This window comes from Exophiala spinifera (assembly GCF_000836115.1).
Source record: "Exophiala spinifera strain CBS 89968 unplaced genomic scaffold supercont1.5, whole genome shotgun sequence".
Classification (NCBI taxonomy): Eukaryota; Fungi; Ascomycota; class Eurotiomycetes; order Chaetothyriales; family Herpotrichiellaceae; genus Exophiala; species Exophiala spinifera.
The window spans coordinates 2,939,277-2,962,897 of NW_015622517.1; the positions used below are offsets into that span (position 1 = coordinate 2,939,277).

At 53.1% G+C, this 23,621-nt stretch overlaps 10 protein-coding genes across 10 annotated transcripts; 3 read left to right on the forward strand and 7 right to left on the reverse strand.

The window, feature by feature from the left end:
- Positions 1-748: 748 nt before the first annotated feature.
- On the reverse strand, positions 749-3,043 carry PV08_07629 (uncharacterized protein; the record flags this gene model as incomplete). Its single annotated transcript, XM_016381958.1, has 1 exon — positions 749-3,043. One exon carries the CDS (start codon positions 3,041-3,043, stop codon positions 749-751), a length of 2,295 nt encoding a protein of 764 aa, XP_016235060.1.
- A 596-nt stretch (positions 3,044-3,639) lies between these two features.
- PV08_07630 (uncharacterized protein) lies at positions 3,640-4,627 on the reverse strand (the record flags this gene model as incomplete). The annotated part of the gene is made up of 3 exons (XM_016381959.1): positions 3,640-3,905; positions 3,957-4,173; positions 4,226-4,627. The coding sequence occupies 3 exons, from the start codon at positions 4,625-4,627 to the stop codon at positions 3,640-3,642; spliced, it is 885 nt and encodes a 294-aa protein (XP_016235061.1).
- Positions 4,628-5,479: 852 nt separating this feature from the next.
- PV08_07631 (uncharacterized protein) lies at positions 5,480-7,281 on the forward strand (the record flags this gene model as incomplete). The annotated part of the gene is made up of 2 exons (XM_016381960.1): positions 5,480-5,659; positions 5,728-7,281. The coding sequence occupies 2 exons, from the start codon at positions 5,480-5,482 to the stop codon at positions 7,279-7,281; spliced, it is 1,734 nt and encodes a 577-aa protein (XP_016235062.1).
- A 536-nt stretch (positions 7,282-7,817) lies between these two features.
- PV08_07632 (uncharacterized protein) lies at positions 7,818-9,025 on the reverse strand (the record flags this gene model as incomplete). The annotated part of the gene is made up of 2 exons (XM_016381961.1): positions 7,818-8,620; positions 8,731-9,025. The coding sequence occupies 2 exons, from the start codon at positions 9,023-9,025 to the stop codon at positions 7,818-7,820; spliced, it is 1,098 nt and encodes a 365-aa protein (XP_016235063.1).
- Positions 9,026-9,727: 702 nt separating this feature from the next.
- Positions 9,728-11,193, reverse strand: PV08_07633 (uncharacterized protein; the record flags this gene model as incomplete). Its single annotated transcript, XM_016381962.1, has 5 exons — positions 9,728-10,186; positions 10,259-10,340; positions 10,414-10,729; positions 10,779-10,945; positions 11,003-11,193. The coding sequence occupies 5 exons, from the start codon at positions 11,191-11,193 to the stop codon at positions 9,728-9,730; spliced, it is 1,215 nt and encodes a 404-aa protein (XP_016235064.1).
- An 865-nt stretch (positions 11,194-12,058) lies between these two features.
- PV08_07634 (uncharacterized protein) lies at positions 12,059-14,262 on the reverse strand (the record flags this gene model as incomplete). The annotated part of the gene is made up of 4 exons (XM_016381963.1): positions 12,059-13,292; positions 13,385-13,704; positions 13,813-13,889; positions 14,037-14,262. The coding sequence occupies 4 exons, from the start codon at positions 14,260-14,262 to the stop codon at positions 12,059-12,061; spliced, it is 1,857 nt and encodes a 618-aa protein (XP_016235065.1).
- A 515-nt stretch (positions 14,263-14,777) lies between these two features.
- PV08_07635 (uncharacterized protein) lies at positions 14,778-15,972 on the reverse strand (the record flags this gene model as incomplete). The annotated part of the gene is made up of 3 exons (XM_016381964.1): positions 14,778-14,991; positions 15,059-15,234; positions 15,298-15,972. The coding sequence occupies 3 exons, from the start codon at positions 15,970-15,972 to the stop codon at positions 14,778-14,780; spliced, it is 1,065 nt and encodes a 354-aa protein (XP_016235066.1).
- A 301-nt stretch (positions 15,973-16,273) lies between these two features.
- On the forward strand, positions 16,274-17,256 carry PV08_07636 (uncharacterized protein; the record flags this gene model as incomplete). The annotated part of the gene is made up of 3 exons (XM_016381965.1): positions 16,274-16,432; positions 16,496-16,573; positions 16,672-17,256. 3 exons carry the CDS (start codon positions 16,274-16,276, stop codon positions 17,254-17,256), a joined length of 822 nt encoding a protein of 273 aa, XP_016235067.1.
- Positions 17,257-18,096: 840 nt separating this feature from the next.
- PV08_07637 (uncharacterized protein) lies at positions 18,097-20,390 on the reverse strand (the record flags this gene model as incomplete). The annotated part of the gene is made up of 2 exons (XM_016381966.1): positions 18,097-18,539; positions 18,611-20,390. The coding sequence occupies 2 exons, from the start codon at positions 20,388-20,390 to the stop codon at positions 18,097-18,099; spliced, it is 2,223 nt and encodes a 740-aa protein (XP_016235068.1).
- A 1,440-nt stretch (positions 20,391-21,830) lies between these two features.
- Positions 21,831-23,589, forward strand: PV08_07638 (uncharacterized protein; the record flags this gene model as incomplete). The annotated part of the gene is made up of 4 exons (XM_016381967.1): positions 21,831-22,076; positions 22,137-22,470; positions 22,528-23,229; positions 23,291-23,589. 4 exons carry the CDS (start codon positions 21,831-21,833, stop codon positions 23,587-23,589), a joined length of 1,581 nt encoding a protein of 526 aa, XP_016235069.1.
- Positions 23,590-23,621: the final 32 nt, after the last annotated feature.

Genomic DNA, 23,621 nt, shown 5'->3' on the forward strand with positions numbered 1-23,621 from the left:
GCTGATGATGATGATGATGGTGACGATGATGGTAAGACTTGGCTTGCCCTGTCTGCCTTTCCTGTTCTGTGGGAGGTCAAAACTATACTACCGACTCGGTGGCGACGGAGGAGGGCGATGCGTTGATGAACCAAGTTTGAGCAGTGGCGCGTTGACGCTTTCGTTGCTGTGTACAATATCACGGATCAAGGAAGGCAGTCTAACTAGTCATGTCTTCAAAGATCATCTCCGATAAACAGGGTTTCAAGATTCTTGTTAGAAAAAAACCTTCTCGGTTGTATTTGTTTTTTTCAAATCCTCTTTTATTTCATTCGTGTCTGTTTTCTCGTACGTCATCTCAGTGCCGTGCGTGGAAACGCTATCTCGTATCGTGCCTCAGTCGAAATGGTGTTCTTGACTTGCCTTGGTCGCTGTTCCATTGCAGTTCTACACAATCCTTTCAAAGGACAAGAAACTCCCAAAATCCTTCACCAGACTTTGTGACGATGCGAAGGAGTAGAGCTAGGTGGTATATACACATATACATACACATACATTGTAGCTTCGAGTAAGATGGCTTGTCAAACAAGTTTCAGGCCAGGCCACCTGGCCGAAAAACAGGATAAAATAGGCACTACACACAGGTAGTGATAACAGTGGTGAGTTGGGTGAAGACGTCTCTCTTCTTTCCATCGTCGGCTCCTTGGTGACCCACCCCCTCCTTTCCCCCTTACCCTTGCTTGATCCACCAGAATCTTCCTTCCCATGGCTATTGTCCACCCGGTTGATCCCAGGAGGAATCCTGCATCATCAGATCCCACGACGCCCAATCCATCGGCATATCTGCGAGTGCGAGTTCGTTGGCCAGGGACGGATCGGAAGCGTACATGACTTGTTCCGGTCGGATATGCTGCGTTTGAAACGACGCAGGTACTTGGGGAGGTATAAAGTTCGGCAAGGGCAACTGGCCTTTTCTCGGAGCGCTGTACCTGTCCGCTTGCGGGGGTTGCTGTGACTGATACATTGCCGAACTCCCTCCTTGCCATGCATCAGAAGGGGTTTGCGAAGTAAAGACCGACGGACTTGTCGAAGTAGACGTCATCTGCGGTTGGGCAGTCGACATTTGCGCAGTCGGGGGATTGGCCTTGCGTTGGTCCCGTAAAATAGTAATGTACTCGGGTGTCGTCCTGGGTAAGAGCCCGTTCGTCTTCTCGCGCAATGCGGCCTCGCGCGCACTGTACGCTTTTAACAACAAGCTGCCTGCCGCAGCGTGCAGAGGTCGTTTGTAGTCGGTGACAAAGTTTCTCTGGTGGAAGAATACCTCGTCTACGACGTTCCAGGCATGGTCGGCCTTTTCGCCTATGGTTTCTGTCTTTAGTTCGTTCAGAATGTAGATCAAGGCCTGCCATCCAAAGAAGTTCCTCGTGTGCCACATAAACTTCCTCAGATATTTGGTGGAATGCGCCAAGTTGTAGCCCTCGAGGAGTTTCAAGCTGAGTTGCCACAAGTATTTCCTTTCTGATTCTGGTACGTCTGCAGGATTGGCATATTTCCTTGGGTGGTGCGCCATCAGTCTCATACTCGTGACGGCGCCTCTGCCCATCAAGATGCACATAAACTGTACTGGAATCGAAGGATCACAATATTTCAGGTATTTTTCCTCGAGAATGCTTTCCAGCTCGTTGATATTGGCATCGCGCTCTTCCAGAGTCGAATTGAATGGTCCATCAAGCCTCAGATTCTCCAGAGTAATCTTGGATTTCGCAGTAATCTTTTGTTTCCAGAATGTGCCGAATTCGGTTCGGAGAAGACAGGCGATCATGTCGGTAGGTCTTGGGCTTGGAACTGGTGGCTCTGTCATGCCAGGCCAGATATCAACGTCGTTGACATTGGTTGGAGGTTTCGTATCCCACGTGTCGAAATCGCTGAAACGTCCAGACCCGCTGAGTTCTCCAGATCTGAAATCCAGAGTAGTGACTTGCCACCAGATGCGCCGACGCATTTCAGTCTCAAACGGTGGAGTTCCAAGGGTGGTACCGTCACGGTGTAGGCCCATGCCTTGGGCGATCCTACTTGCCACACCAGCTAAGGCCCATACAGTTCTGGAATCATATACTTCTCGCATAGTCAGCATGTAAATCACAAATGCCGCAAGGACTTGGAGATCCGAGGTCGCCATGAACTTGGCTCTGGAAAGAGCTTTCCGGGAGGCATATCGGTACCTCGAAAGCAGGACTTTGCGTTCCTCGCCAAACTTCATGATACATTCATCGTCTTCCATAGTGTAGACAGCAGCGCTGTACACTGAAAACATCAGGGCTTCGAGACTCCGTGGCACGTTGTCCAGGTCGGCAGAAGCTTCTATGATGCTTTTTTCGAGTGTGGGTTGATGTACAAGCTTCGTCAGAGGATTGAAGCTGTCTAAATAGGACTGCCACAGAAGCATGATATGATCTGGTGGCGGATGTAGTTGTGACACCCTGTTGGAGCCCGGCGTATGACCCAATACAAATTCTGCGCCTTCTCCCTCGGGGGAGCCGTAATCGCCTTCATCGGAGTATTCCTCTGTGAGGGCGTCGTTGGGTTGAAATTCGCCCGACACACTAGCCCAAAGATTGTTTTCGACGAAACGGGATTTGGAACCTTCCATCAAGAGCTGCCCACTCCTTTTCCCTGGGAGCTCAGGAAATAGCACAGACCGATTATACGGCAATCCACCAAAATCTGGCTCCCCAGTTGATGCTGGATCTGTGGGCGATGAGAGGCTGGAGGGATTGTGTTCACCCGGTCCATCATCGAGGCTGAGGCCCTTGGCTTTGAGCAATAGTTCGCATTTTCTCAAGCGCTCTAGTAAGACATCCTCCTGGAGTCTCTTCTTTCGACGACGAGGCGCTGGTGGTACTCGGAAGGTGCATTCGACCTGTGATTTAGAGCAATTCGAACAGGGATGCTGCTTGTCGCATTTCACCTTGCGCTCGAAGCAGCGAATACAAGAGAACGCCTTGGCCGGCCGTTCGAGGGGAGGCTTTTCGGTCGTTGCCAACACCTGATCTCCCGACTCCATGGTCGAAGATGCTGTCGTCCGCCACAGCCACCTCCACGGCCAGCAATGGGGTGGATCGACTCGACGTGTGGTTCTCCAGCCGCTAATCTGGACGCAAATTCACTTCACTTCTATCACAGAGCGAATCCGACTGCACCTGACCGACGGTAGAAAGGGGATTTCTGGGATTTGTCTATCCAGGCGAGGCCCAGCTTACCTTGGTTGAGAACAATGTGGTGACATCAAGATATGGCAAGTGAGTTTGTCCATCTTCTCCAGTTGCCCGTGCAGATTCAGGCAGCGACGAATGGTCTTGGCATCGCTCTAGCCTTATCGAGACATTCATACGGCGCTTTGCCGCTGCTCGTATTCGGATAGTCAAAGGGGACATGGGGGCTTGGAGATATGCTCTGGGGACCAACCTTGGGAAGCAGAACAGAATCAAGAAAAAGAGAATGTATGATACTACGCACCATATAGATTAGCACAAGGATGACAACCGGATTGAGTAAATTGGCTTCGTGCTTAACCCGATGCGGCGCCGATAAACAATTATCCATCTGCACAACTGATGCTCGGTTGGAAAAAAGCTTCCTAATTTACAATTTATACCTAATCTAGCTGTTGACCACGACACCGCCGTTGGGATGCAGACTCTGGCCGCTCATCATACTGCTGTCTGCACTGGCCAAGAAGACAAAGTTGGTAGCAATCTCCGCAGGCTGTGCAGGACGACCCAGTTTTGAGGTGAATTGCTCTTGTGCCTCCTTGGTCATCGTGGAGGGGATCAACGGCGTCCAAACCGGGCCCGGGCATACAGCGTTGACACGAATGCCTTTATCCACTTGCTGGTTGGCGAGACCTCGAGTGAATGACACAATGGCTGCAGCGTTGTTAGTCGGGCTGCAGGACACGGATGATTGAATCAACTCACCTCCTTTGGTTGAAGTGTAGTCCAGAAGATCCGGCCTGCCAATGTACGCATTGATTGAGGCGCAGTTGATCACCGTGTCGCCTCTCTTCATATGGGGAATTGCGGCCTTGGAAAGATAGAACATCGGGTGAATGTTGGTGTCGAATGTCTTGATCCACTGTTCAGTCGGTATATCGGTGATGTCCTGCTGCATCATTTGATAGGCAGCATTGTTGACCTACCCAATTTGTTACTACAAGGGGAATCTTGCCATAGTGGCATGCACTTACTAAGATGTTGATTTGACCCAGCTCTTTCAGGGCAGTATCGATGACCTTTTTACAATTCTCTTCCTTTCTGAGATCGCCGCTCAACAGAATGCATTTCCTGCCGTGTTTTTCCACCGCACGTTTCGTCTCTTGAGCATCCTCCTCTTCTTCAGGCAGATAGGCGATCAGACTGTCTGCGCCTTCCATTGCGTAGAGTATGGCAATTGCACGACCGATGCCGCTGTCGCCGCCAGTGATCACCGCCTTCTTCCCCTCCAGCTTTCCGGCGGCCCTGTAGGGTTGCCATTTGCCATCGGGAGTCGGGAGCTTATCATGAATCGCTTCGACTGGCAAGTCACCCTCCCTGCCCGGGGGGTCTTGATGCGAGACTGGAGGTTTGAAGCCTGGCTTGTACTGAGACATTTTGGGAAGCCGCTTGTGATTAGTATGAGCTTGGAGAGGGATGGTTAATGTAGGCTGGAAAATAGTGTCAATGCAGAGAACATTTATAGAGGCAAAACAGCATGGGCAACAAAGTCGAATTGCTCATTCTGATAACATTTTGCTCCAAGTCGAACGTCATCATCAACACCTGATGTCACAGCGGAACCGTGTCCGAGCCGGAAAAACAGACCCATCGTGTGGTGTGTGCAGGAAGTCTCATTGAAACGGACAAAGTGAGCCGGCAAGCAGGACATAGTCCAATTATGACGGAGTGGCCCTACTAGTACTCATCAGCATATACGAGTAGACGGCATCCTCATATATTCTTGTCGAGGTTAGAAGATGTCAATACGAGTACGAGTAACGGACTTTTCCTGAATTGGATCTAACAAAATCCGTTCTGTCAGACGAAATCCTGCCATATTAAAACAGCCGTTTCCCTGTCAGACAAGGCCGGCAGTTTTGGCCTGTCCGCGTCTTCGGCCCCGAAGCATCTTTGACCTCCGAAAAGCAGCGGCCGCTTCTTTGAGCATCGGATACGCTGTACGGTCCTCGACACAGTCGTCGATAGTCAAGGCTCCAATACCATCTCCTTATGGTCCTGATGTTTTTTCGGCGCCATCCCGACCGAAGGCACCACTCGTTTGAAATGTCAGGATACCATGCGCATTATATCGATAAAAGGTACGTCTATAAAGGTAGGCGGCAATCCCAGTGTTTTCGCCATGAATCCGATCGTCGAAGGTGATCTTCCTACACCTGAATTACTCCAGCTGGCTGCTAGCGAACCACCGAAGACGACAGCCTAATTTCGGCCCAACCTCAGCCACAATGTCCATCTCAGAGGCTTCCGCCGGAAACTCCACAGAACCTGAAAATCACCGTCAAGATGTCCAGGAGACGTCTCGGAAACCCGATGAGTCGTCTGCAGATGAAGATGAATACCCTCCTAAATCAAGAGTCCTCGTGACAATCTTTGCAATGATGCTAACATCATTCTGCGGCGCACTGGTACTGTCTACCCCTTAACGTTCGGTCTCATTTGAACTCGTTCCTAACCAGTCAATGCTCTATGACAGGACCGCACCATCCTTGCCACCGCCGTACCCGTGATAACGAATCACTTCAATTCCCTTGGCGATGTCGGCTGGTATGCGTCGGCCTACCTCCTAACGATGGCCCCTCTGATGCTCATCATGGGCCGCATATACACATTCTACAATCCGAAATGGGTCTACATGTCCAGCATTGGCATCTTTGAACTAGGCTCCCTGGTATGCGGTGTCGCTCCGAACTCAACCGCCCTCATCATTGGACGAGCCATTGCAGGCATGGGTTCCGCGGGGATCATGTCCGGTGCGATTGTCATTGTGGTCTACCTCGTTCCCTTGCAGAAAAGGCCTGCCTACACTGGAATGTTTGGAAGCGTGTTTGCCCTTGCCTCCGTCGCAGGCCCTCTCCTGGGCGGCGTGTTTACCGACAAGGTCTCCTGGCGATGGTGCTTCTACATCAACCTGCCTCTCGGTGGAGTGACGCTGGCCATCCTCGCATTGACGCTCAAAGTTCGAAACAACTCGACAAAAGCCCCATTGAAGGAACAGATTCACCAGCTCGACCCCCTGGGCACATTGTTCATCCTCCCTGCCATCATCTGCCTTGTCCTTGCTCTGCAGTGGGGTGGGACGACATACTCGTGGTCGAACGCCCGCATCATCGTCCTCTTGATTCTCTTCGGCATCCTCTCCTGCATCTTCATCTACATTCAACACTGGCGAAAGGAGCTTGCAACAATCCCCCCGCGCCTGATGAGGCACCGTGCCGTCGTCGCCGGAGCGTGCTATTCCTTCTTCAGTGGTGCACAGATGATGTCACTGGTCTACTTCCTCCCGATATGGTTCCAGGCCATCAAGGGCGCCTCGGCCGTCCACTCGGGCATCATGAACATCCCCGCCGTTCTGGCCATTGCCGTTGCATCCATGATCTCGGGCTTCTCGACCCGCAAGTTCGGCTACTTCACGCAGTTCATGTACGTCTCGTGCATCATGGCGACCGTCGGCGCCGGACTCATCTCCACCTTCACCACGTCGACCACGCATCCCAAATGGATCGGGTACCAGGTGCTCTGGGGTCTGGGGCTGGGTTTCGGCATGCAACAGCCCAGCGTGGCAGCACAGACGGTCCTGTCTCGCAAGGACGTGTCGACAGGCGTGAGCATAATGTTCTTCATGCAGACACTGGGCGGCGCCATCTTCGTCAGCGTCTCCAACAATGTCTTTGACAACAAGCTCTCAACTGGCCTGAAGGGAGTTCCAGGGATCAACGCCGACCTCGTCACCCACACCGGCGCCACGGACTTGAGGCACGTCGTCGCCCCGGAATACCTCGATTCAGTCCTCGTGATTTACAACCAGGCACTCCGGAGCGCGTTTTACGTCTGCACCGCCCTCACCGCCATGACCATCGTCGGCTGCGTTTTCATGCCTTGGATCAGTCTGAAAAAGGCGGCTGAGAAAGAAAAAGCAGAGGCCAAGGCGGCAAAGGAGGCAAAAAAGATTGTCGATGCGGACGCCGATGGGAACCCAGGCGAGCATTCCCATCGTGTCGAGAGTGAAAAGAACACAGCTGAGGTGTAACTCAAAAATTAGGCCTCGTCAATTAATCAGGTACCTTGAGGATAACGATTCTACATGCTGATACTGGTGGATAAGAACATGAAGGGTCCTGACTCAGTAGGACACACGCCGTGTCTCTAAGTTTGGATTCACTCACCAACCTACCTACCTACCTACAGGTATCTATCTGGTACACCCCAAGGCTACGAGGCTGACGTTGAAGTCAGTGAAGTGCACGTGCGCGTGCATACGTGTACGGGGTACTCAAGGCGAGTTGTGGTGAACACGCACTTCTAGTAATTCTCTACAAAATGTACTTGTACATGCATGTATGCTATCGATCTCAACCACCGAATATATGATATTGTCACGCACTCGAGCTGGGTCAACCCCATCGGGACCAGTGCCTACCCTCGGCACTCCCTGAGCTCGCGCCGACTCTCACTCGTGCAGCCCTCTGTAACCAGTTCCTAGGCCTTCGGCTTCGTTATTCTCGTCAACATGATATGATTCTCAGAGTTTTGAGATCCTGATGATAGATTGTGTTATCCAGTCCTCTACGGCCCACTTCCAGCGCTGAGGATATATCCCCCGTCGACTGGAACGGTCTGGCCGTTCAGGTACTGGTTTGTGGCGAGGAACAGAATGGCGTTCGCCATGTCCCTGTCCTCACCGGGCCTCGCGGCGGGGACCTTGCTCTCGTACTTCTCCCTGGGGATGTGGGACTTCTGCTTCTCGTCGCTCTCGCCGGCCGTCATCTCGCTGGGGAACACGCCCGGGGCGACGCTGTTGACGCGCACCCTGAGGCCGTTCTGGACAATCTCGTTGGCCAGCATGGTCGTCAAATGGATCGATGCCGCCTTGCTCGCGTTGTAGGCGTAGTGGTGCTGGCTGGTCTTGACGATGCCGGAGATGCTCGAGTTGTTGATGACGACGCCGGAGAAGTTGTCGTGGTGCCGGTGCGCGGCGTTGAGCAGCGGCAGGAACGCCGTCGTCATGAAGAACTGCTGCGGCACGTTGGTGCGGTACGTGTCGGTCCACATCTCGAACGTCTCGTCGGGGTCGTCGAAGAGGTTCGCCGACATTTCCTCGGCCGACTTCGCCTCCGTCTGCTGCGTGTTGAGCGAGATGCCGGCGTTGTTGAACAGGATGGAGAGGAACTTTTCGCGCGACGAGACCTCCGACACGAGCCGCTTGATCTCGTCCTTCTTGGACACGTCGGCCGTCAGTGGGATGATCTCGCCGGGGATGTCTTTGCCGTACACGTCGGCCACGCGCTGGAGCTTCTCTTCCGTCCGGCCAACGATGTAGACTTTGGCGCCGTTCGTGGCCAGCGCTTGAGTGGCCATCAGTCCGATGCCTACGTGTGGATATCGGGTTCCGTTAGCATTCGACATCTTTTTCCGGGGGACCGTGGTTTCGTCATGTCGACAAAACCCTTTCTGCCATGTCGACTTTGAACAAACTTACCCGAGCCACCTCCCGTGATGAGTGCCACTTTGCCCTTGACGTCGAAGAGCTTCTCAAGCTTGAAGTCGGCATTGTTGTTGTTGTTGTTCTGAGACATGGCGGCACTGCTGGTGCTGAAGTGGTTGTTGAGAATAAGGAGTCGGCATGGAGCTGCCGTGACAGGTCCTTCTACACGGGCCGGTCTGCTCAATGTAGGCTTGCGGACAGGCGTCGCGAAGATACTGATAGCACTTCCAAGTGGAGATGGTTGAAGACAAGATGGTGTGATGCTTCGCAAGGGTAATTTGGGTGGCATGGGGAGAATTGATATATCAAACCAGGAACCAAATATATCTTACCGTGTCATACTTTCGTAAGGTGCGAGCAATTGGAGCGGTTGAAGTAGCATGATTTGGCGCTGCTCAAGGCCATTCGAAGCATACGTCAAGGTGACGCCGAGATGATGAAAACGACGCTTCTCCATACGATCGGATCTATAATCCGGATGAAGGGTGCTGTTCTGGTCAAAGATAGTAACAAAGGTGCGGTTAGGTTAAGGACTCTAAGCTTCCCTCCTAGAACATGTCCGTGTCAGGTGTTATTGTTGAAAAGGATAGCATTTCTACAAGGGGGGCTCCGGGGCTATCAGAATGTACGTAGGTAATGCCCGTAGGGTTCGAGAGCGTGCGGGCCCGTACCGGAGCGCTCGACCAGATACCATCACGTGCCCGCCGTATCGAGACGATACGTCTTGACGAGTGTCTTTACATATCTTGGCACGTAAACTGCTGTATTATGTCACAGTAGATCTTCCCATGCCACGTGACAAGGCTGTGCCCTTGTGGCACTAGTCCTATTCGAGCACTGCCCTGAAGGCGCGCGCATCAGTATGTGCGTGCACCTTCGTCTCTAGTCGTGATATGTCGATATTTAGAACCGCTAATACAATGAACATGTCCTCCCCCTTATACTCTCTCTTCTCGCCGACCCGTCTTCATACTTTGGGAGAATCCACCCATCAGAGCCTCGCCGTGTTGCTGCCGGGCCCTTGGTCTCTCTTCCATGACTCAAACGCCTTGCGCGCATTCTCGAGCACATCAGACAGCAGCAATTGATGGTTGTAGGCTGTATCACACCATAGATACTTTGATGACTCGTTTGTCCACGTGTGCCTTGCCAGCATTTCATCACGCTCCTTCTGCTCGGTCCCGTCGGGCAGGTGGTAGAAATGCCTGTTGTTGATGGCTCCTCTGACGTTTGTGGTGGTTCGCTCCTTCTGGGCAGACTCGTACAGCTTCAGAACATCATTCACGCGTGCGGCACGGTCAGCGGGAGTCAGCTGCTGCGTCGACAGGAAGGCGTTCAACTGAGTCAGCAGTTGACCGATGATAGCTCCATCCTCAACGGCCATGGCGGCTCCTTGGGCTTGGTACGGCAAGGTGGGATGGCAGGCGTCTCCCAGGAGTGCGACACTGCCCTGCGTCGGGCATCAGCATACCGAGATTCCCAAGCTATCAGGAGAAGGGTGAGAGGCCGGCGCAGAACGTACCTTGACCCATTGCTTGAGCTCGTCGTGGTGCATCAGTTTCCACTTCAACACCGAAGGCACGCAACTGATGATCTTCGAAAGTCTTTGCACGGTCAGCAGGCTGATTTGGTTTGGCGAGTTGGAACTTCGCCGTAGCAGGACCATATGGTACTCACACAGGGTCCCAATCTTCGAAGGTCTTCCTCATCTCCCCAATATCTCCCTGCTCAGTTCGTACGCCGGTCGCCAGATTATCAGGCCTGAGGAGCACCATGTTGAGTTGTTTCCCGTTCTGTACCGGATAGAAGACGCAGTGTTTCTCTGGGCCCATCCACAGCGTGACACCCTCGACCTGGAGCAAAGCCGTTATTCGCGGGTCATCCAGATCTTGGAGCTGGTCACGACTAAATGTCGCCCGATAAGCGAGGTCACCCGTCTCGAAAGGCTCCGACTGGTGGCCGAGCATGGCGCCGCGAGTACTCGACCATAGACCTACGGGAATCAGTCGTAAAGATCGGAGTTGAGGCTTCCCACCACATACCGTCGGCTCCAATGATAACATCACTCTCAATCACCTCACCTTTCTCCAGGTGCGCCTGGCCGGTTTCGAAGTCGACGTGGTGCACTTTGGCATCCAGCCTAATTTCCACCCCCAGATCCCTGGCCGCGTCCATGAGGACTTGGTGGTAATCGGCTCTGTGAATCACTCTGACCATCTATTAGAACGAGAAGCACACCATGGAGTCAAACCAGGGGGAGTCTTACAGCCACGGGGTTGGATAACGGATAGGTCTGTCAACGAGTAGTTTCCCATCTTTATATCGCCTCATTTGCAGACTCTTGACGTTATTAGCAACGGCAGCGGTCTTTGGCAGAATACCCAAGGCCTGGAGGACCCTGCTGGCGTTTGGCGGTATTTGGATACCGGCTCCGATCTGTACGACGAGAGGCGCCATCGTGAGCATTCTTCCTCCCCAGAAGCAGATCAGACGCGTCTTGGACGTACCGGCAGTATCGCTGGTGCTTGTTCGAGAATCTGCACGCCCAGCCCTCCTTGTCTACACGCAATTGCGCAGACCAAACCTCCAATACCTGCTCCGATGACGGTGACACTCAAATTCTTGGCTGCCATGATCACTGATCTCCCGATATTGGTCTCATCAATGATTCGATGGGGTGGGAAGAATATTTGGCTGTAAAACAGCAATGGCACCTACACCCGGACCTGGTGATATATCTGCCGACCCATGGTGTCCTAGAATCCTTGAGTGATGTGCCGCTTCCCCCTTCGTTTGCCCATCCAATACGGTTGATGTGCCGGCTACCTTGCTCCTCAGGTGAAGGAGTGTGCCCCACCCCCGGCTTCGGGGCACCGCATGATGCCTTGGGGACCTTGGGGAACACCGTTCTGCCGCGGTCCTCTGAGTGGAGAGGGGGCTTTGAAACTAGACTGCACGGGGTATTATTATGTGGGCACGGTGTTCGGCACTGCGCCACGCCTGGGCTGTCAAAACCTGGAGCCGTGCATCACTCCACCTCCAAGACGACCGGTCACAGGGGGAACTCATGTTTTGCAGGATGTACCCCGTGTGGATTTGAGTTATTCCGATGCACAAGTGAGGTATCATCAACAACACACAAGCTGGGGGGCGATGACCGAGCAGCATGAGGGATGTGGTGAACAACGGCATTTACTGTAACTACGCACAGTTTCGCATATAGAAATCTACGCACAGTTTCGCATATAGAAATCAAATCGTATTCTTACGTCGGCTCGCATGAAAAAGAAACTATTGACAACGAAATGTATTTGTTGCTCAACTATTGCTGGAAAGCAGCCAAACTCTGAACCTCTTCGTGTTTCTGGACGCCTGTGGTGCCCGTAAACGCCTCGCCATTCAAGTGGCTGGGCTTTGCGTATGCGACCTCGGCCGCCGTTGCGTCTTTCAGCCGTAGCGACGAAGCACTCTGCTTCTGGCCGACAGCAACGGCAAGCACTTCCTTTGCCAGTTCCGGATCCGCGGCCACGCCATCGCCTTCTGCGGCGCGCCAGGCGACGTGGTCGTCGGGCCGCACAAGCACCGCATCCCTTTCCCAAATCCTCCTCACGTGGGCTTCGTCGGGGAGACGCACCACCTTCAAAGGCACATGGGCCTCGGCTGCAGCGGCGGCGAAAACAGAGCCGTACGATCCGCCGGCGGTGAAGTCGACCAGGGTGTACTCTGGGCCTGTACCGAAGAGGTCAAAGATGCTGGTCTCGCCGTCCTTCAAGAAAACGTGTGGCGCGCGCACACCGGGGAAAGTAGAGGGGACGTAGTGTCTGAAATTCCAGGTGGGCTCATCCCTGGCATCTTCACCGACGACGACGGGCGACGTCGTGTAGCGGTAGCCGAGCTCGAGTCCGAGGTCCTTGTTCTCTCCGTCCTGGGCCTCGTACTTCGCGGCGACCTTGCTCCGCAGAGCCTCGCCCTCGGGCGTCTGCGACGTGATGACGCCGGGCGCCTGCGAGGACCAGGTCTGGATCTCCTGGTGGAGCCCCATGTGCACGCCGGAACGCTCGATGTTTCGCGCCGCCACGGGACGGCGCTCGGGTTCGTAGGACCTCAAGAGGTGCTCGCCGCCGTAGCCGGCGAGGACGGCGGCGACCTTCCAGCCAATATCGAAGCTGTCGCCCACGGCCGTGTTCATCCCGTAGCCCCCGGTAGGAATGTTCTGGTGCGCCGCGTCGCCCGAGATGAAAATGCGGCCGTGGTCGGAGGTGTATTTATTTGCCAGGAAGATGTTGGGCCGCCAAACGCTGGTCACCAGGATCTCGTCAACCTCAATCTCCAGACGGCCAAGCTCGCCACCAAGGCCCGTGAATATGGCCTCTTTTGGGTCCAATGTTTTGGCGTCGGTCCCGATTGGCACTGGAACATGGATGGTCCACGTGTCATTTTCGTCTTGGGAAATTATGGTGGCGCCGCTGGTGAAGAAGATGTGCCAGAATTGACCCTGTCGATGCAGCTTGCTGAGGTCTCTTGATTTGAAATGGACGAGGTACGACGCGCCAGGCCTTGATTTTTTGGTCGTTCGTTGTCAGTTTTTAGAATAGGGTACACAAGAATCAAATTGTTCTTGGGAAGAAAAACCGGGGACTGTACTCACACTGCGCCGCCGACCAGTTGGCTACCGATGGCTGCTCGAACCTTGCTTCCGGCGCCGTCGCAGCCGATGACATATTTCGCGTCAATGACATGTTCCTGGCCGTCGAGGTCCAGCACCGAGCAGCGGACGCCATCGGGAGACTCCTCCAGCGTCTTGAAAGTCCATCCAAAGTGGGTTTCGATCAGCGGATTCGCCTCGATTTGCGGCTTCAGCCAAGCCTCGAATATAGCCTGTGAACATCGCTGGTAGGGCTCGCGTGGCATGGACCCGTCGTTTTGCTCTCGAATCCGTCTCCGCCACTCGTCGGGTGAAGGAAGATCCTGGAGATACGGTAAATGTTATGTTAACACACAAACTCCCACCAGCATATATGTACATAGTACGTGTATACTGGGCTAGGAAGATGAATATGAAAAAAGGAGACCTACCCATTTTGCCAGCAGTTTCCCTCCTTCGGCGATACTGGTGCTGAAAAGAACATCGAACGAATACTGTTGCGGTACACCTGGGACCCACACACACAAAGTGGTTGTCGTCAGCATTTAGCACAATTAACGTATCCACGCTATTGATGTATGTGCGTCAGTTGGACGCACATTCCCTTGTGGAAAGTTGCCAAAAAAAAGGTCAAAGGTCAGAGGAGAAAGCTCACCGACGTTGCGCAGTCCTTGATCAACCGATAGACGCTTGAGCAGTTCCATGCTTCGGACGTTGGTAATGTCCATCTTGGGCCATGATGTTGTCGTGCGGTTTCGCTCAACCAGCATGCATTTCTGCCCGTTGGTCGCCAACTGCAGAGCTGCGATCAATCCAGCGGGACCTGCGCCGACAACGAGCACCGGCGTCTCGTGGTGGATTGGACCCCCAGTGCTGCTCATGATGATGATGATGATGATAATGTACCACTATCCTTGAATATCGCTTGCGCCGCTGATTGAGGTGGGATGTTGACCCAACGTTGGACGAGTCAAGCGAACAGTAGCAAACTGGTATGATATCAATTGCAGTCCTCTTCTGTCCGCTTTGAGTTATTGAAGATTACTACGTCTCTACCAAGTCGGGCGCTCTGACGGTAGATATTTCTCACAGGTCATTGACCGTAAAGTCAGTCGCCCGCACACCTACTCCGCTGACTCGGCGCGTGGCCGCAGAATATAGTGGGTCAAAGCCGAGGCAATCCCGGGGTCCGGGGACGGGGCGTCAAGTTTTCCGATATTGGATATAAGTTGTGGGGAACGGCCTTTGCCGGTGTTCATCGGGGCCAAAGTAATGCAGCATACTGTCTGTATTGTATGTACGTGTGAACGCATATACCGAGCGAATTTCAAAGGCTGGATGGGTCCTGGTGGCTCTCATGCGAGAATCACTACTATAGTCTTCTCAGGAGTATTGCCTAAGCGACTGCAGGCGTGGCATGCTGGACGTCTGGAGGGGCCACAAACGGTTTTCCAGCATCTTCAATTCTGCCTGTAGCAAATCCTAACGTCACGTTGGGACCCCAGACGGCGATTCCATCTATAGCAGCAGGCTCTCTTCCCCGTGGCGTGTCCTCATTTACCATGTCACCATCAGAATAATGCTCAACCACGTTGCCGGAGCCGTCAAACCTGCGATATCACCCCGGTCAGTACCTGCGAAGATCCAGACGACAAGACAAAAAAGGGAGAATCCTACCAATAGTCAAATATTTGACTGCCCAGGACATGTCTACCCACACCCCAACAATTCGTCCAACCTTTCTTTCTCAGGTGGTCATGGCCAAGCAGTTCAGTATCATAGTCGTTGACCTCGAAGCTGGAGTGGTGGACGTGTGCCTTTGTCGTGTTTGGTGTCGATCCCAGGAAAAAACTCTGTCTCTGCACGTTAGCCGCGGCCTTTCCTTTTCTTTCTTTTCTTGCGGACGTTTGACTCACATGGTGGTCGGTGTATTGCTGACCAAGGTCGATATGCATAAAACACGTCTCATCCTCACCCGTTACCGGATCGTACATGCTGTCCGTGATTTTCAAGTTGATGAGGTCCAGGTACCACTTCAACGTCTCCTTGAGCTTTTCCGGCCTCGTCATGTAGCCATAGTGCCCGAGCTTATGGACCGGGCTGGGGCCAACATTGAACCTCCTCCAAGATCCCTTGCGGGTCTTCTGTGCGGCAAAGTTGAAGTCACCGCCAGTTTTGTCCAAGGATCCAGCAACTTGCTCCGACGTTGACATATCGTGCGTTCGAAGCTGCTGACCCCAGACGAAGCCAACGACGTGCCCGTTGGGATCAACGATCGTAACCACTTTGCCACCGCCAGGGCCCTCGAGGTCCTTGATCGGGGACGCGTTTGGCAAGTTCGCTGCCTTCTGTAGCTCGGCTTCGCTCTCGACGGCCCAGTAGCCTCCAAGGAAATGCCTCTTGTCATCCGGGGACTGTTCAGCCAGGTAGACGTATGGCTGGATGCCGTATCCACGGAGGTAAACCTTTTGACCTTCACGGCTCGCCTCAATCATGCCAAAATCGAGGAGAAAGTCCACCCCGCGCTGGAGATCTGGATGTGCATAATGGACGTGCGCAAGACGCACAACCTTGACTTTGGAAATCGACATGGTGTACTCCGTATGTCTCGAATCTTCGCGCCAAAACGCTGTAGTTGGCCTTTTTGCTCTCTTCGTTATCGTCAGCTGCGCGAAGAAACATGATATGAGGAGTAATGTACTCGTAGTGGAGGCTCGGCGCAGGACGGTCATGGCTAATTGCCGTGTGGAGGACCGCGGTGTGCCCCGTTGTAGCGAGGTCCCGTTCTGGCTTCGGAGTGATTCCGCCAAAACTGTCTGGATAATAAATACTGGGACTCCGCGCAGGATGAGACCACATCCAACAAAAAGAAGTCCAACAGGTCTGACAAAAATGTCGTTCAAGAGATTGGTTCGTTTTGCCCACGACGGCGCTGCACGTTACGGCGATCTCGTGGAAGCCATAAATGGATCTTACAAAGTACGACTGCTGAGCGGATCGGTGACGAGCGGTTTCCAGCCAGAATCCGAGCAAGTCATCACGGTTGAGAAAGTGGGTTGCTCCCTGTCTCGGTCTCAGCATTCCTGCTATAACTGCTGACCTTGGGCTTAATAGTTGCTTTGTCCACTCGAAAAGACGCCTATCATACAATGTATTGGTCTCAACTACCGGAAGCACGCCGAGGAAGCCTCGGTGAGTACCTCCTACACTTTACTACACTTCCAACTTTGCGGACCTTTCGGAAATCCAGCTACCCTTGGCGCTGATGCTGATGGTTCTTACACACAAAGCTCCAAGTTCCCCCATTCCCAGTTGTCTTCACTAAACCTGCCGATGCTTTGGCTGGTCCTGACGAGGAAATTCCGATATGCCCCGACGCTCAAAAAATGCTCGACTTCGAAGGTGAGTTGACAGTGGTCGTGGGCAAAGACGTCAAGAACCTGCCCGAGGATTTCGACTTGGCTGAAGTCGTGCTCGGCTACACCATTGGCAACGACGTGTCGGCGCGAAACTACCAATTACCAGATGTCAGTGGCGGACAGTTCTGCTACGCCAAGTCCTTCGACAAGTTTGCGCCCATAGGACCGTGGATCACCAGTCCAACTGTCATTCCGGACCCCCACGCGCTGAGCTACACGACCAAAGTCAACGGCGAGACGTTCCAGAGCACCGGAACCGATGACATGATTTGGTCCGTCAAGCAGATCTTGCACCATCTGAGTCGAGGTACCACACTCCGAGCAGGCACAGTCATCATGACCGGAACGCCATCCGGGGTAGGCATATTCCGAAAGGTTTTCTTAAAGGACGGAGATGTGGTCGAGGTCGAGATTGCCGGAGAGATGAAGCTTGTCAACACCATGAAATTTGAGTAAATGGTGACATGATGAATTTGTGCCGATGCTCTGTAGTGCACGCACAGACAAGTGCCAGCGTTTTGGCTTGTGTCTAGGCAGTGCACAATCATCACACCTGCATAGTGGCAGGATGAGCCGTGTCGATCAAGATGATTGCTAAGGCTGGCATACAAATAGATATGGTGACCGCACGTTAGTTAAGATTATGACAGGATCCGCTCCAACCGCGCTGTTGCTTCATACTCAAGCCTCGCTCGTATATCTAGGTACTTGAAGCCAGGGTGGTGCAACTCCTGCCTCGTACAGTGCGTATGCACTGACAGTAAGTGTCCGGTCTGCATAATTACCAGTCTGCACCAATGCAACCATCAACGCGTACCACCCCCTCCCAAGGCGATATCGCGGCGTCTTTCTGGCAGCGGTGAGGCCTACCTGTCGCCGCGTATCCAGGAATGAACTGGAGGGAAGGAAGCGGACACTCTGAGTTACGAGTAGGATTACCCTATTTCTGGGGTGAGAAGGTTCTGCTGCTCTTGAAGATGCTTCTGGGCCAGAAACTCGACAAGTGATTGGTGTCGACAGGTAAGCAGGCGATCTCGCGCAGACTTCCCCCTCGGCAAGGTCCAGCCCACGTATATGAGGTCCAAGACATTCCTTACATAGTGACCGGAAAGGATCGGAAACTTGGCGGCGCATATCGTTGCGGTGACAAGCTCGCACTGCAATCAACCAAGAGTGTTTGGCTGAGTACAAGCGTAGCATTCTCAAATACCAGAATGGCCTGTCGAAGCTTCGATGGTCTTGTGGATTCAGTACATCTGAGCGTGGGTCGGTCCTGAAGATGATACGTCGGTGAGGTTACGAGGGACCGTAGTCGAACATGCTACTGTTGTCCAGTGGATGAGCGAAGATAGGCGAGTAAGGATATAGTGCCTGGTTACCGATAGCGCTGTCGATATATAGATCATCGCGTAGTGACATTTGGCCCATCCAAAAGAATGATCCATCATGACCACTTTGATTGCGTGCAATCCGATGTTGATTGTGAGCGGCATCGAAATCTGTCAATCCAGGCGACGCCCCAGAAATTGCAATCTGATTACTGGGGTCAGGTAGTAAGCTAGACTCTGATCCTATTTGAGAGACTGGGCCGGGCGAAACATCGTTGCCATTCTGCGACGTCGAATTCCGCCGCGGGTTGTCGGACGACGTTTTGCGCGTGAAGAAGGCCGCAAACCGTCTTCTCAAGGGTTGGTCGGCAGCAGGGTCTAGAGTTGCGCCGCGTAGGAAGCGGAATATGGCTGTCAATGTAGTTTAGCGGATCTGGACAAACGCAGGCGAATTTCGCCCGGGGAGGGGGGTTTCCACTTACTGAGAGCGTCTGTTGCCAGCTTCCATTTCTGTGCAAAATGAGAAATGACTAACTCCATGGAATTTTCAACGGCGTCAAGTGCGACCCTAGATTTTCCGTCTAAGCGCTGCGTGCCAATCTCAGACCTTGTAGGCATGATACAGCACACGAAAAAAGGGTGTGCAAGAGATATATACTCTGGTGGCCACAGAGCGACAATCTGGGGCAGGTACACCACTCTTGCACTGAGCTTAGTCTCAGAGCTCTGACTGATTCCCGATGCTGGGCTCAACGTAGGGTAAGGCTCTGGCTGAACTGAGAACAGTATGGTATAGGTTGTCGTAAGCATAAGATGTGACCCGATGATCCAGTTGGACTCTGGGAAGCTTTTTTGATTGAAGAGAGGCGGAGAGGTAAGTATGTGGAATGACGATGGCCATGCTAGTCTCAGGCAATTACAAGCCGACACAAGTTGAATGTTGGACTCGCTGGACAGATGCGGTTTCGACAAATGTTGCGCAACTAGTGAGAGCAGGTGGTTGACAATCAAGAACCACGCTCGCGGATTTTGATTGCGAGAGCCTTGTAGCGATTTCCATGATTCTTCTGGGGCTGTTAGAAGCCTTTGGGATTCCACATCGCGTTCCGCAAACCAGTCCTCATCGCTCAACGGGAGACGCACGTTGAACTGATGGCGATCGACCGCAAAAGGCTTCTGCATCACCAGAGAACCAAACGTGTCAAGCTCCCAAGTCAGCCACCACGCACGACGCATCTCTTCAAATTCGACGTGGTCCATGCCGTCACGATGATGTGGACTGTTGCGAAAGTCACCATCAATGTCGTAGAGATCTATTTCGTACGCAAGGCGCACGCACACCCCTGTAAGTATCCAGGCCTGCGTGTTCATCTCGTCTGTATAGGTAAAAACCGCGAGAAGAATGCTTCCTTGCAGGTACAACAGAGACGAATTATTCTGGTTCCGGAGGTCAAGGTACGCCTGCCGCGCGGCAGGCATGTAAATCGACGCGCGGTCGAGAGGCGAACAGCCCTGGAATGTGAAATGGTTCGAAAATCTCGCTGCGAGACCGAACATGCTCATCATCAGCAAGCGAACCTCCAACGAGACATTACGCAGAGCGTCTGCGCCAGGCTCCAGCTGCTGCTGAATGCGAGCAGCGAACCTTGGTTTATGGAGAAGGGGAAGCCAAGGTTGGATATGAGAAAAGAACGTCTCGATGAGATCCAATGCTACGTCGTACGAGACAAAGACAGTGGGCTGCTGAATAGGATGTGTTGGTGACGGTTGGGGTGCGTGCTCCGATATGGGTTCGATGGTGTCAGGAACTGCATCGAAACTTGAAGCCTGCGAAGGAAATCGCTGACCTACGGCACCTGTTTGGCTCGGCGAAGGTGCACTCGTCTTATGTAGAGATGTCGAAGGTGTAGTCACTGACAAGTCACTCTCAAAGACATCATCTTGTCCCTGCGCTGCAGTTACGTGGTTTTGCGTTGTAGCAGACTGTGCTGTAGTAAGCATGCGTGCCTGGTTAGCAGCCAAGTTGATGGCGTCGGGTTTTCCCAGAATGCTCAGAAGTAGGTTCAGATTACCGCTGAACGTGTTCGACGACTCTGAACTTGTGCGCTTGAGGGAAGGCCTAGGAGGTTTTCGTGAGGTTGGGAAGATGCACGAGCGGCCGGTACGTTGGCAGAGACCGCATGTCGGACGGACCATGTCGCACTTTGTTTTCTTTGCATTGCATGCTTCGCACGCCCGCATGGTGGTGGATGGAGTGTTCATGTTGACGTTGGCGTCCGTCTGATGGTACGCATGCTGCACGGCGATTTGGTCTTGCGTGAGGTGCGTGAATCACACACAGCCCTACATTGCTCAGGTAGAGAGGCTTCAGCTGCTCACTCCGGAGAGAGAACTGGGCTCTCTAGAGAGCTTGGAGTGGGGAGAACTGGCGAGGTGCGGAGAAACTGGGACTGAGCAATAAAATTACTCCTCGCACAGGCATCGAAGGACTCCGTACGAGGAAACTGGAACTTGAAATGATTCACCTGAGAGGCTGAAGCAAAAGGCATCCGCTGACGTTCCAGCCTTCTGCATAAGTCCGGGGTCTAGGGTTGTACATGGCTACGGAACATCCTTTTTGCATTACCGAATCTCCGTATGGACAGGCTCCAGCCTCGATGACCCAGCAGCCCGGCAACACCCCTACAAGTAGTAGTGGTCTCTCAGCATTCCTGCATATGGTGTGCAGTAGTGCCTCCGGCGCCCTCCTGGCCGCGCAAGAGGAAAAGTGCCCGTAGGCCAGAAGAAATGATGTCTTGGTATGGAGACGGTCTAGGGCCGGTAGGCCGGTGAATGCCGTGTCCGTTAGCGCCATGCTGAGCCCGTCGCTGCACTTTCCTGGAATGGCGCCTCTTGGCACACCTTCCTCATTTAGCACTTGTGTACTTTAGAGACATTAAGGCAGGTAGATCGCCTGCGATGTCTGGCGCTCTCCCTTACAACAATGAAACCTCATCACAGCACGATTCTGTCTTTCCCTCAACCCCCATTCCGGCTCTTCAGCCGCATACAATTCATAACTCAATTGCATGTCTTCCTATAGGTGAGATTATGTATACGATCATGTGCCAAGGTAAGTAATGTCATGCCAAGGCAATGCGCCTCCAAGACAATACCAAGACCGCGCCTAGACCGCGCCACCAACTCATCCTACACTGATTGAACGTGGACGCGGTCCAGGTAGGTGCTGTGTTGTGTCTTAGCAAGCCTTGTCAAAGTTGCTGTTAAGAACAGCTTAGCATAGACCGAGGGGATCTTTCTCCCTGCTCGCTGTCTCGCTACTCAGCTCAGATGTTTGTATCCAATGTTCTGCGATATATCTATGGCGGTGGTCAGAGAGTACAGCAAGCAAAACGAGTCACGGTTAACTAGCTTGAGAGATTGTCTCTATACTAGCGCCTTATGAGAGAGTCACATAGCACGCATTTTATACGAGGTACCGTGTTCATGTGGGGTCCCCGCAACTACCTCTCCCCAGTCTGATTCGAATGCGGTCTGGACCGGGGCACGCGGTCTGCCGACCGCTTAGAATGGCGATGTACTCGTGTCTATTTAATAGTCAGGGCTCCTCTGTCTGCTGATGTTGAGGAACCTGAAGTAAGCTGGTTCAGGAGAAAACGGATACCTACCAACTCCCCCTAGAAGTACTGTACAATGACCGACATGTCCCGGGACATCGAAAAGACCGACACCAGAGAGCAGCTTGAAGATCTGTCTGCCCTCAAACATGTCGATACCGTCCATGATGACCAAGCGCTCAAGATCATCGCCGCATATCAGGGTGCGGACGCTGAATGGACACCCGAGGAGGAGCAGAAGCTAGTCAGAAAGATCGACTTCAAGCTAGTCCCACTCATGTTCATTACCTACGGGCTGATATACTACGACAAGTCTATGCTTTCATCAGCAGTAAGTTGGGTAACGCATTCCTGTGTACAAAAAGTCATATTCTGACACTCGGTGCACCAGGCGCTGTTTGGTCTCCGCAAGGATCTCGCACTCACTGGCAATCGCTATAGCATGTCTTCCTCCATCTTCTATCTGGGGGCTATAGCTGGTGCTTTGCCTGCTGCACTTCTCGCTCAGCGCTTCCCGGTAGAGCGCGTGGCAGCTGGACTCATCTGCCTGTGGGGCCTCAACATTATCTTGACCATCGAGTGCACCGACTTCAAAACACTCTACGTCAATCGCTTCTTTCTCGGCTTTCTTGAGGCGGGGTTGTCACCAATGCTGATGATCATTGTGGCCAGCTTCTACAAGAAGACAGAGCAGCCCTTGAGACTCGGCTCGTGGTGGTCTGCAGGTAAGGCTGTTCGCTTCAAGTCAGCCCTTAAGACCCATTGCTCACTTATTTTGAAAGCTGGCTTCATTTCCATGTTCGCTCCGCTCGTCAATTACGGATTTGGTCATGTCAAAGCCGCACTCAGCCCTTGGAAGTACATGTACATTTTTGCTGGCTCTCTGACCGTTGTTTGGGGCATCGTTATCCTCCTGTTCCTTCCCCCGGAGCCTATCCACGCCAAGGGGTTCACTGAGCGTGAGCGGTACATTGCAGTGGCCAGACTACGTGTCAACAACGCCGGCATTCGCAATAGCCACCTCAAGCCGGCGCAGGTCTTGGAGGCGTTGACGGACATCAAATTCTGGCTCGTGTTCTTTTGCGCATTTTGCATCATGATTGCGAACGGCCCCCTCTCAACTTACCTCCCAATTATCATCGCCGGATTTGGTTACTCACCGCTCAACTCTCTTTTGTTGACGATGCCTGCTGGTTTTGTAGCTGGCACATGCACTCTCCTTTCGACGTACCTGGCAGGCAAGCTCAGTCGTCGTGGTGGCCGGTCCTACGTCGTTGTCTTGTTCCAGTTCCTAGTTATTCTGGGCGCCCTCCTCATGTGGCGACTGCCGCACAGCAACAAGGCCGGTGGCCTTGCTGGACTCTACTTGCTGGCCTCTTTTGCAGCCCCGTATGGTGTCATCATGTCACTGCAAGCTGCCAATACTGCTGGGTACACGAAGAAAACCGTCACATCCTCAGGTCTCTTTATGGGCTATTGTTTGGGTGAGTTTTCCATCATCCGATGACTCGAAAAGCGATGGTACCTGACCCGGTTTTTCTATAGGTAACTTTGCTGGGCCTCTGCTCTTCCGTCCACAAGATGCACCCCAGTACGAGCCCGGCTGGCAAGCCGTGGTCATCACTGCCTTCATCGCTCTTGGGCTTATTGTGGCGTATCGCTTTGTATGCGTGCTGTACAACAAGAAGCGCAATGAAGCTGGCATTGCCGAGGGTGTTGACCATGCCTTTGAGGATGACCTCACAGACTTGAAGGTAACGTCTTGTCCGAATTCCACCAGCTACAGTGCAGCTGCTGACAATAGTTTTCGCAGAACAAGCAGTTCCGCTACCAGATCTAAATGAGAGGACGCTTTCATGGCATTCAATCTTCAGTG